Consider the following 12,902-nt stretch of genomic DNA (forward strand, 5'->3'; position numbering starts at 1 on the left):
GCCCTGGCAACCCAGGCTCCAGCCCCTCCTTGAGCGGAGCACAGCCGGCCGGAAGCGGGTATCTGGGATTTATTATCTCTATAATTGAAACTTTGTAGCCTTAAGCGGAGCCCAGGTCCAGCCAGGGCAAGCAGGAAGCTTGGCTTCCTCCATCACCAGAGTCAATCCAAGCCTCCTGCTCACTCCAGCTCGGTGGCCTCCGCCATCTTAGTTGGGTTAATTTGCATACTCGATCCTGATTGGCTGGTGGGTGTAGCAGAGTGATGGAGTGATGGTTAATTTGCATGTTTCTCTTTTATTGTTGTAGATAGTCATTTGGGACATGTTTCTCTCTCCTTATTTTGACAGCCTCCCTGTGATTGTGTCTATGTATTGGGTAGAGCTGCTATATCTCCCAGTCATGGTAGTGTGTCCTTATGTAGTAGGTGTCCTGTGGGGTATGTGTCACATCTTCACTCTCCGGTGGTGGTCTAGGGGCCTGAAATATTCCAGAACCAAGGTGTGGACTCTGCTCTCAGATGGCTGAGCGGTGACGAAATTATCGTACAGAGAGGAGACCTGCTATAGGCAGGGTCCCAAGTAATTAAAATCATAACCTTATCTCTCTTCCACAACAATTATAACCTCTTTTCCCTTTTCTGACCCTCATGCTTTTTGAGGATATCAAGGATTAATTCACATTTCCCAGGGCAAAGCAAACTCAGTGCTTAGAGTGTAGACAGTATGGACCAGGGGTGGGCAAACTTTTTGACTCGAGGGCCACAATGGGTTCTTAAACTGGACCGGAGGGCGGAACAAAAGCATGGATGGAGTGTTTGTGTGAAGTAAACATCATTACATAAAAGGGTACGGTCTTTTTTTTTTTATTTTTATTCATTTCAAACGGGCCGGATCCGGATCGCGGGCCGTAGTTTGCCCACGGCTGGTATGGACCCAACCTTGGCTGTGCTGAAAAGATCTCCAACTTGCCCTGGCTTGTTTGGCTCAGTGGATAGAGCGTCAGCCTGCAGACTGAAGGGTCCCAGATTTGATTCCAGTCAGGGGCATATGCCCGGGTTGTGGGCTTGATCCCCAGTAGAGGACGTGCAGGAGGCAGCCGATCAATAATTCTCTCTCATTGATGTTTCTCTCTCTCTCTTCCTCTCCCTTCCTCTCTGAAATCAATAAAAATATATTTAAAAAAGATCTCCCACTTGGACAGACTTCCACAAAGATCTGGTCATCGTGTCATTCATCGTGTCTCTTCAAGTTTCAAGTGACATTTTCACAATCTTATGAGTGGGTCACTTGCTACTCAAAGATTCCTATCACAAAGATGTGGACACATAATGGACAGTTATCTCTAATTTGTTACACAGAGGGTCAATATTATTTTGCCCAGAAGATTATTCATGACTGAAGAGATAGTGAAAAAGACAGATGGACAAGGACAAGGGTTGAACACATTATTTTTCATGTCTGTTTTACTCACAGGGGACATTTTTGGCTCAGTGGTTCAACCTATATTTGGTACTGGTGGTAGATTCTCATTAGCTTCCAAATGAAATAAATGAAGAAAAGCAAGTAAATATTTCCTCAAGAAATCTTACATTGCCCTTGCCGGATAGCTCAGTTGGTTAGAGTCGTCCCAATTCTCCAAGATTGGGGGTTTGTCTGATCCCCGATCAGGTTATATATAAAAATCAAGCATCAATAAGTGGAACAATAAACTGATGTTTCTCTCTCCCCATCTCAATAAATAAAAATTAAAAATATAAAAAATAAATCTTCTGATGTCAGAAAACGTTATAAAGAAAGCCACCTAGCCCTAACCGGTTTGGCTCAGTGGATAGAGTGCCAGCCTGCGGACTGAAGGGTCCCCGGTTCGATTCTGGTCAAGGGCATGTACCTTGGTTGCGGGCACATCCCCAGTAGGGGGTATGCAGGAGGCAGCTGATCGATGCTTCTCTCTCATCGATGTTTCTAACTCTCTATCCCTCTCCCTTCCTCTCTGTAAAAATCTATAAAATATTTTTTTTTTTTAAAAAAAGAAAGCCACCTAGTAAAGAAACCTTTGAGGTTATGCTTTGTTATAGTTCCAAGCAGACACGCACTGACCCCTGGTGGCTTAGTGAGAAATGGCATGAGTGATGCAGGGCTCACTCATGGTTCTGTTAATAATAGAGGCTAACACAAAACTGACACATCTTTTCAGGCTTGCTTTTAGATCAAATTACATTCTGTAAGATTTAATGTTTATGGGGGTACATTCCAATGCAAGTTATTTTCTTGGCATTTCTCACCATAGAAAGCATAAGACAGTTGTTGAGTGCAGTATTTCAGGGATTATTTTATGGGCACCTGAGTCATGCCCAGGGTCCCACCACAACAAATAGAAAAAAGAAAGTGTTGGAAATAACTTGTCTACCTCACCACTCTGTGCGCTTGCTTTGAAAAAAAAATCATATATATATATATATATTGTGACCAAATGACCGGTCTACTGGTCACTGTGATGCACACTGACCACCAGGGGACAGATGCTCACTGTGATGCACACTGACCACCAGGGGACAGATGCTCAACGCACAGGATCAGGCCAAAACCAGCTATCCGACATCCTCTGAGAGGTCCCGGATTGCAAGAGGGCACAGGCCAGGCAGAGGGACCCCACGGGTGCATGAATCCATGCACCGGGCCTCTAGTAATAGTATAACCAAAACATAATTACAAAATCCTCCTGATCATACCAACAGGACAATATTTTTAATTGGAAGATTACAACTCAACATATCTCTAATGCCATCTAAATTCATAGTTTTTTAAAAAATGGGATTACCCTATATTCCTAGTCTGTTTTTCACTTTACATTAGCAATTATGCCATCCCTATTATTTTTTCCAAAATATATGTTTCATTGCTGCATAGTATTTGTTCTAAAATCTTGTACCTGAGTGACCTGCTTCTATGTTTCCTGCTGCCATCTTCCCTCAGCCACCAGATTCACTTTTTCTTTTTTTTAATTGTTTTAAATATTTTTTTTATTGATTTCAGAGAGGAAGGGAGATGGGGAGAGAGAAACATCAATAATAAGAGAGAATCATTGACTGGCTGCCTCCATGCCCTACACTGGGGATCAAGCCCACAACCCGGGCATGTGCCCTGACCAGGAATCTAACCCTGACCTCCTGGTTCATAGGTCGATGCTCAACCACTGGGTCACGCCAGCCAAGCCCAGATCTCCTTTTTTCTTTGAACATGGACTTAACCAACAGCCATCCGATCATTTTCTCCCAGGATGTCAGGCACTTCACACCATGTTTTATTGTTTTCATTTGATGTGGAGCTTCTCTAAGGAAAAATGCTCAGTCAAATTGCATTTCAGCCCTTAGTACTGTTCTTGGCATATGGTAAATACTCATTACTGATTTGGAAAATATTATGAATCTCAATGAGTTACTCACTGTGGCAGAGAACTTGAGCTCTCCACCGAAATCCATTTTTCTCTTTTGAGGAAGCACAACTGAACTGCCTCTCTTGGCCTTCCTTGTGGCCACAAGCCAGTGTCGTTTGCTGCCAATGAAAAAGAAAATTGGTGCCAGTGAAAACCTAGCTTATGAAATGCTCTCATAAATTGGTGTGGTGAGCACACAATATAATATGTAGATGGTGCATTATAGAATTGTGCACCTGAAACCTATAATTTTATTAACCAGTGTCACCCCAATAAGTTCAACTTAAAAAAAGAAATGCTCTCATACATTTCTTCATGGTCTAATAGATGCAGAAGGCATGGGTGTCCTAGGAATGGAGAAGCCACAGGGTGGAAAAATTCTGAATCAACATGTCTCTCCAAGCTCAACACCCACCTAGAATGGCATTTGCAATCATGTAGTGATGTGTCAAATTATGGGAGTTACGTGGTCATGCAGCATAACCTGGAATGGTGACATGGTTCAGCTGCTCCTCCAGCAGCCATCTGGTGCCAAGACACAGCCTTGAGGACAAACACCAGCTAGTAAGTGTTGGGGCAGAAAACAGATGACGGCCTCCTGTTAGGGTGGGCAGTCGATGCTCAGCAGGGACTGTCCATGTCCATAGGTCACTTCCATGATAATGACAAGAATCGTCCTCTTGTCTGTGCTGGTATCCTGATTCCTGCGCTGTATAGGGAAATTCAATATTAAAGGAAGAAGTAGCTCCACCTTGAAAACCTGTGTCAATCTGGACAAGTCACTTCCCATTCCTGGGACACATTTTCCTATCTGCAGGGGTGATATTGCCAATAGGATTCTGAAGACCCTGAGCTATGACCCACTTCACATCTGTGCCATTCTTTAGTAGTTGTCAAGCCAGTTTCTCTTTGGGGAACTGCACTTGCTCCTCCATCTACAAGTGAGACAAGTAATCCTTCACTGGATGCAAAATCTGCAGAGCCATTGGAGCACCTCTACGCTTTGAGGGAGGTCAGGGTGCTCCTGGCGCCTCCACAAAGGCAATCACAAGGAGCTGGACCGCCTTTCTCAGGATTCAAGTTTTAGCAGTTCCTCCCATAAAAATTTGAGAGCTTGCAGTTAAAACCTGAGAGTCCCATAGGCTCAGGAATGTTACTGTCCGTTTTCTGTCATAGACTCCAAAGAGATGGAGTATGTTCTCTACCCTGGTGGTCCTTCTGAGTTGGAGGGCAAGGATGCAGAAAATAGGGCCTGAATCACTGCCCCAGACCTGATGAGAAGGCTTCGTGAGTGACCTAGTCATCCCAGAGCAATGTGGACATAAGGAAAATGAGAAGCTTCTAAGATACCCCTTAAAACCTCCCACATAATGCAGGTCCTGCTGTTGTGTCCCCCAGCTCAGGGTGCAGTACTAGCGCTGACCACCAGGGGCGTCTTGAGTCCAGTGGGTACAGCTGGAGTAAATGGAGCAGGAGTGTCACCTGGCCCCTTGTTTTCCTCTTCCTGTTCCTGCACGACATATGGCTCCTTTTTTTTATTTTAATGTTTTTATTGATTTTAGAGAGAGGAACGGAGAGGGATAGAGAGATAGAAACATGGATGAGAGAAACAGTGATCTGCTAACTGCCTCCTGCACACCCGCTACTGGGGATCGAGCCAGAAACCCGGCATGTGCCCTGACCAGGAATTGAACCTATGACCTCTTGGTTCATGGGTTGACGCTCAACTGCTGAGCCACACCAGCTGGGTGGTTCTTAATATTAGCATCCCTTCCTAATATATGATCTGGTTAGTGGTGGGGTGTATCATCTTTCTTGTTTCAGCAACCATGCCCAGAACATACAAAATGTGCTTGTGCTAAAGTAAATGAACAGTGGCTCACCCTAAAGCAGCGGTTCTCAACCTGTGGGTCGCCAACCTGTGGGTCGCGACCCCTTTAGGGGTCGAACGACCCTTTCACAGGGGTCGCCTAAGACCATCGGAAAACACATTATAATTACATATTGTTTTTGTGATTAATCACTATGCTTTAGTTATGTTCAATTTGTAACAATGAAAATACATCCTGCATATCAGATATTTACATTACGACTCATAACAGTAGCAAAATTACAGTTCTGAAGTAGCAACGAAAATAATTTTATGGTTGGGGGTCACCACAACATGAGGAACTGTATTAAAGGGTCGCGGAATTAGGAAAGTTGAGAACCACTGCCTAAAGCAGGGGTCCTCAAACTTTTTAAACAGGGGGCCAGTTCACTATCCCTCAGACTGTTGGAGGGCCGGACTATAGTTTAAAAAAAAACTATGAACAAATTCCTATGCACACTGCACATATCTTATTTTGAAGTAAAAAAACAAAACGGGAACAAATACAATATTTGTATTTGCATGTGGCCCGCAGGCCATAGTTTGAGGACCTCTGGCCTAAATGAATGTCCTTGCCCACCACAGTCTGGCAGGCAAGATGGACAAATCCATGAACAAAATCAAGTAACACAGAGGATCAGTGCCACTTAGGAATGCAGCAGGGAGCCACCAGGGGTGCTGGGTTCCCTCAGGTGAGGGAGTCTGAAAAACTCCAAGATAAGATCTATAGTTTTCAGCCACATGAGAGAAAAGAGCCAGTGCTACACAGGACTGAGAATATTTAACCTGAAAAGAAGCCACACTGAGCAAAGACTAGGAAGAAAAAATATATTTGGACAGAAAATCAGAAAACAGGCCACTGTGGATGCAGGGAGCTTGGAAAGAGAAAGCAGGTAGACAGAGGTGAGTAGGGTTAGAGCCCAGAGTGGGTACAGCCACATACCAATCTATTGCTGTGTGGAAACATTACCCCACACTTAGTGTCTTCACCTACAAACACCTATTCTCTCGCCGTTTCTTTGGGCGAGAAACCCAGCGCGGCTCAGTGGAGGCTGCTGCCAGTGTCTCTGCTTCTGAAGCACTGGTCTCAACTGTGCTTCACTCAGGGCCTCAGCTCACTCAGGGAACTAGTGGGCTTCAGTGTGGATTGGAGACCTGACCTCGCTCTGTCTTCTGGTCTGACTCAGATTGAGGCCGCCTGGTTCTCACCTGACAGCAACTCATAGCATAGGAGCTCGTTTCCCGGGTTGACGGGTCTGAGAGAGAGTTCTAGGGAGAAAACAGGTCTGCGTGACCAACTGACTCAGCATTGACTTTTTATAACCACATTTTAGGAATAACATTGGGTAATTTTTCTGTTTCTCTAGAATCACTTAAATCACTGCACTCAAAGGGAGGTCTTTTTCAAAACTGGACTTGGCTGCACCAGACCTTCCCAGGCGTGCCATGCCCAGAATCACAGACTGGTCAGAGAGCAGCCCAGGTATGAATCCTGCCCTGTGTTCTCAAAGTGGAGTCCCATTGGCACCTGGGGCCTTCTCAGGGGCTCGGGATAATGCCGTGCTGCTGTAACCAGGTACAGACATGGAGATGTCATGACCCCTGCCAGCACCTCACCAGTGTAAATCCAGCCGTGACAGCTTTATGCTGAGCTCACACTTACACAGTTCTGAATCTTATTCCTTATTCCATACTTAAGTAATCGAGTCCCACATAGAGTTTGGGACTGGACAGGGTATATGACATGCAGGCTCCAGATAAGAGTGTGCTCCAACCTGCCAAGTTCAGGCTCTGTACCCTACCATAGGTTTGGCATTAAAAGTCAGAAATCTGAATGTTTGAGGAAGTCATTGCCTATTCCTCCTTAGGTGGGGTGTTTTCCTTGGGCATCCAGACCATTGGCCTCAAAACATACACACACACACACACACACACACACACACACACACACACACGAAGAGGAGCATACACCTGAGTTAACAAGAAGAAGAAATGAAACGTTGGAAGAACTACATACATGTGACAGCTCTCCTTCAATTTTATAGGTATTACTTCACATATGACACATCTAGAATAATCTCCATTGTGCAGACAGGAGACAGACAGGCCATGGAGATACACAATGGCTTATCCAGAATCCAAAGAGGTAAGAATTCAGGGTTGAATCTGAACACAAGTCTGTTTCAAAACTGGACCTGGCTGCACCAGACCTTCCCAGGTGGCTGTGGACAGAGGAGTGTTGGTGATACTCGGTAGAGAGATGGTTTTGCATGGACAAGTGGCTTAGAAGTCAGGAGTTGAGAGGACTATTTGGATACCTATGATTTGAGAATCAGACTCAAGAAAGGAACTTGAGGAAGTGAAGTCCCTCCCTTGGTATTTAGTAACTGACCCCAACAGAACTTGGAACCCCTGTCACCAGGCACCTACATTCCAGTGATAGCCAGCTCACTTGGAAAGAGCCACTAGATCGTGAAAGATGTTGTTTTGCTGATTTCAGAATTCCCAAGGCCCTGGCTTTTGGAAACCCCAGAGTGAGAGCCTTCCCTGATGCTGCAGACTGGCTGGATCCTCTCAAAATATCTGCCCATTTCCCAGGAGGTCCTAAGGTAGCACTGGGTGACCATGAACAGGCCAATTCAGACCATGCTGCCTTTGTGAGTCCTTTCTGGGCAGCTCCCATAGAATCCCTTCTATGTGCCACAAAGAGGGACATAAAGACAGGGCCTGCCTTGAGCAAGAACAGGTACATAAACTGGTGGTCCTGTCTGAATTACATCCCAGGACAGGGCTTGCAGAGTGGAAATGGGGATTGCTGATGGGCCTCTTGTCTGTACCAATGCACTTGCAAGGCCCTGAATCTGTCCTGTCTCTTCCCACTTTAGTGAATGTCTGAGCCAACACTTCAAGTGTGTGTGTGTGTGTGTGTGTGTGTGTGTGTCTACTGTCAGAGAGCAGGGCCTGTGTCTTTCCTGGAGTTGTGGGTGACTCAGCAATCACAACAGCACCAAAACCACAAACATGGTGACAGTAGGTCGACCAGAGGTGACAGACACAGAGGGCTCTTCACAGAATCAGAGGTGCACCTGTAGAGCTAAGGAGGATCAGGACAATCAGGGAGGCCACAATAAGCAAGAGAAGGCAAAGCAGTGGTGAGTCTGGGAAACCCCTGGGCCCATGTCTGTCCTGGCCTGAGGTGCACTGGGAAGGACAGTCTTTATAAAGAGCCTGGTCTTTATCACCTCACGTCTGAACAACTCCGAGTGTCTAAATTCCATATACATTCTCCACCCTGTGGCCCTGCGTCCCCAATTGACTCACTATAAGGTGTGTGCCACGTCTTCACTCTCAGGTGTTGGGCTAGGGCCTGAAATATTCCAGAACCAAGGTGTGGATTCACAAATGGCTGAGCAGTGATGAAAATATTGTATAGTGTGGAGACCTGCTGTAGGCAGGATGCCTGGTTATTAAACAATAACCTTCTCTCTCTTGCACAATTATAACCATTTTTTTACTCTTCTCACCCTGATGCTGTTTGAGGATATCAAGGACTTAATTCATGTTCCCCAGGGCAAAGCAGACTCAGCGCTGGGAGAGTAGATAGTATGGACCCACCCTTGACTGTGCTGAAAAGACCTCCCACTTGGACAGACTTCTGCTGAGATTTCCTGCCAACACATTCATTGTTTCTCTTCAAATTTCAGCAACATTTCCACAGTCTTATGAGTGGGCCTCTTGCCACTCAAAGATTCGTATCACAAAGAAGTGGTCACATAATAGACAGTTATCTCTAATAGTTTACACAGAGGGTCAATTTTATTTTGCCCAGAGGTTTACACATGACCAAAGAGATAGTGAAAAGGATGGAGGTGGACATAGACAGGGGTGGGGCATTGCACTTTATATCTGTTTTTGTCACAAGGGACATTTTCCTCTCAAGTGCCTCAACCTATATGTGTTACTAGTAGTGGATTTCCATGAGCTTCCAAGTGAAATTGGTGAAGAAAAGCACGTAAATATTCCTTTGAGAAATTCTCTGTTGTCCAAAATCACATTCCGATAAGGGTTAGCTAATAAAAGTACCTTCAGCCACAGCAGTGTCATTGTCCCAGGCAGACACGCACTGCTCCCTGGTGGCCCAGTGAGAATGGAGTGCTGCAGGGCTCGTGGTTCTGCCAGCAATAGAAGCCATTCCCGAACTGAGACTTCTTTCCAGGCTTGCCTTTAGACAGAATTACATTCTGTAAGATTCAGTGTTTACTGAATTCCAGTGCAACTCATTGTCTTAACATTTCTCTCTATAAAACACAGAGGCCATTTCTCAAGTGCACTATTTTTGCGAGTGTTCATTGGGCACCTGAGTCATACCCAGAGTCCCACCACAGCAAATAGAAAAAGAAAGTGTTGGAAATGACTTGTCTACCATACCACACAGTGTGCTTGATTTTAAAAGTATATTAGTATAACAACCAAAGCATATTTATGAAATCTTCCCAATCATATCAACAAGAAAATACTTTTAATTGGAAGATTACAACTCAACATATCTCTATAATAACATCTAAATTCAGAGTTGTTTTTTTAAATGGGATTACCCTACATCCCCAGTCATTTTTCACTTTATATAAGCAATTATCCCATTTCTATTGAGTTCTCATATAAATGTTTTATAGCTGCATAGTATCCATTATAATCTTATACAAGTGACCTGCTTCTACGGTTCCTGCTGCCATCTTTCTTCAGCCACCAAATCCTCGTTTTCCAAGAAAGAGGAAAAAATAGGGTAGGAAATGGTGTTCCAGAACTCAAGAGATAATGGCTTCAAGTAGGGGATAGTGTTCAACTGTGCCAAATGCTGCAGAGAGCAGTTAAATGGGGACTGAAGAGTATGAGTTTGGCAGGAGGTCATCATGACCTTGACCAAGCCGAGTTTTATGGCTTCAAGCCAGAGAGCAATGCTTGACCAAGTGCTAGGATAGGAATCTGTGTTGAACTGGCGAGAGGGAGATGGAGCATGAGGTGGTCACAGGATTCAAGAATGTTTTCTCAATCCAAAAAATATATAATTTATGTGATATATATTACACAATATATATAATTTGTATAAAAACATTTTGTAGATTTTATTTTTAATATGTTTATTAATTTTAGAGGGAGATGAAGAGAGAGAAATATTGACTGATTGCCTCCCTTGCAAGCTATACCTTTGTTATCATTAAAACATTTTCCCTTTGAAAGTAATATGAGCATATTATTAAACATTTGAAGGAGAAATAAAAGGAAGAAGAAAAAGGAAGACGCATCCATAAACTCACTATCCTACTTTAAGCAGTGGGAGAATTTTGGTGTATTTTCTTCTCCCTTCCCCCATGTATCTGCTGAGACAATAAATTAAATAGTGATTTAAAATCCACAAAATTGGCCAATCCCTGGCCAATGTGGCTCAGTTTGGTACCCAGTCAGGGAACATGCTCAGGTTATGGGCTGTGGGTTCAGTCCCTGTCCACAAAACTTGTGGGTTCCACTCCTTGGTTGCCTGGTGTTACTTTAGGGACCTCCTGGAAAATGGCCAGAGATTTTGAGGACAAGAGTCCAGCCAATTCTTCAGCATCTGGGAAGGCTCTAATGTTGGAGTTTCCAAAAGCCAGAGCCCTGGGAATTCTGAAAACAGCAAGGCAACATCTTTCACTACCTAGTGTCTCTTGCCAAGCAAGCTGGCTATGAGGCTGTTACTAGAATGTGGGTTGCCTGGTAACAGGGGTTTCAAGTTCCGTTGGGGTCAGTCACCAAGGAAGTGACTTCACTTTCTGAAGTTCCTTTCTTGAGCCTGATCCTCAAATCACAGGTATCCAAATAGTCCTCCCAACTCCTGAGCTCTAAGCCCCCTTGTCCATGCAAGACCATATCTTTACACAAGGTCACCAACACTCCTCTCTCCACAGCCACCTGGGAAGGTCTGGTGCAGCCAGGGTCCCACCTTTGAAACACATTTGGAGAGGCCTGCTGGGAAGCCAAAGAGAGGTCTAAAGCTTCAAATCCTGGAGACCAGAGAGAGAACAATAGAAGTCCGGGTTTGCAAGACAAATACAAGAAGCAAGTTCAGAGAGAGGCTTAAAGAGTTTCCATTCCCAGAACTGAGAGCCTTTCACTGATGCCCAAGGCCAAGTTCCTGAGCAGGGAGGGTGTTAAGGGCTTGTATGCTGTCCAGGCAACTTCCAAAAGGGCCCTTTGTACTCTGAGATTCTATAACACATATTTAAATAGCAACTATCAGTTCAAAAAATTGGAAAGACGGAGAAAGTACAAGCTTTCATTTCAGGAATAAAACCCCAAATCAGTGAACCGATGTTATGTTTGCAGATTTCATGCTTCAAGAATGTGCACAGCTAAGGGGAAAAATGTCGAGATGAATGGTAAATATAATGCCTTATGCAAAGAACATTTTAAGTCTGTAATAGCTTCCAAAAACACAGTAGGTAGGAATTTGTTTGTTATATAACCCTCATTTCTAAAATAGCTCAAATATGTGATTGATTTAGTAATTAAAATAGTCAGTGATTTGCCCTAGCTAGTTTGGCTGAGTGGATAGAGTGTCAGCCTGCGGATTGAAGGGTCCCAGGTTCGATTCCGGTCTAGGGCACATGCCTGGGTTGAGGGCTTGATCCTCAGTAAGGGGTGTGCAGAAAGCAGCTGATCAGTGATTCTCTCTCATCATTGATGTTTCTATCTCTCTCCCTTCTTCTCTGAAATCAATAAAAATATATTTTAAAAATAAATAAAAGTCAATGGTTCAAAATTTTAAAGGTTGATTCTAAACACATTCACATATCATTTCAGATGTTGCCTACATAGATATAAAGACAAAAGTCACTAAAGAATATCAAAGCCCTAGCCAGTTTTCTAGAGCAACAGCCCACAGACTGAAGGGCCTCTGGTTCCATTATGGTCAAGGGCATGTACTGCAGTGGCAGGCTCGATCCCCGGCCCCAGTCAGGGCACGTTCAGGAGGCAACCAATCCATGAGTCTCTTTCACATCATTGTTTCTCTCTGTCTCTCCCCCTCCCTTCCACTCTCTCTAAGATTCAATGGAAAAAATATCCTTAGGTGAGGATTAACAAATAACAAAAAGCCTACCAAGGACACATGAAGAATATTCTACAGGCTATAAATTAAGAGATAACTTATCTTTATCTTCCTATAGTCATTTACATTTTTCATTTAAGGCAGTTGTCTGAGTGGGTCATTTAGTACAAAACCTCATAAATAAAAGAAAAATTTAGCAAAGATATTTGAAATAAAGTTTTTAGAATTGTTTGAGAGGAACAAAAGTGCAGAAACTCATTTTTGCATAAACAGAAATAATTCTAGGTAAATTTTTAAAAGGTAATAAATGTTATCAACTTGGGGTGTTGAACACACAATGCAATATATAGTTGATGTATTATAGAATTGTATACCTGAAATCTATATAATTTTATTAACCAGTGTCACCCCAATAAATTCAATTTTAAAAAATAAAATAAGCCCTAACCAGTGTACCCAGTAGTTAGACCATCACCCATGTACTGACAGGTCAAGGGTTCAATTTTCCTGTCAAG

General features: G+C 43.7%; 1 protein-coding gene across 1 annotated transcript in view; it reads left to right on the plus strand.

Moving 5' to 3' along the window:
- LOC102430380 (KRR1 small subunit processome component homolog) overlaps positions 1-11,872 on the plus strand; it is a 33,368-nt gene extending 21,496 nt beyond the window's left edge. The window contains exon 11 of the mRNA XM_023746259.1: positions 11,246-11,872. Within this exon, the coding sequence (XP_023602027.1) occupies positions 11,246-11,330 (85 nt within the window). The 3' untranslated portion in view covers positions 11,331-11,872. The remainder of the gene's footprint in view (positions 1-11,245) is intronic.
- The last annotated feature ends 1,030 nt before the right edge of the window (positions 11,873-12,902 follow it).

Source organism: Myotis lucifugus, unplaced genomic scaffold (genome assembly GCF_000147115.1).
Source record: "Myotis lucifugus unplaced genomic scaffold, Myoluc2.0 scaffold_644, whole genome shotgun sequence".
In the NCBI taxonomy this organism is placed as follows: domain Eukaryota; kingdom Metazoa; phylum Chordata; class Mammalia; order Chiroptera; family Vespertilionidae; genus Myotis; species Myotis lucifugus.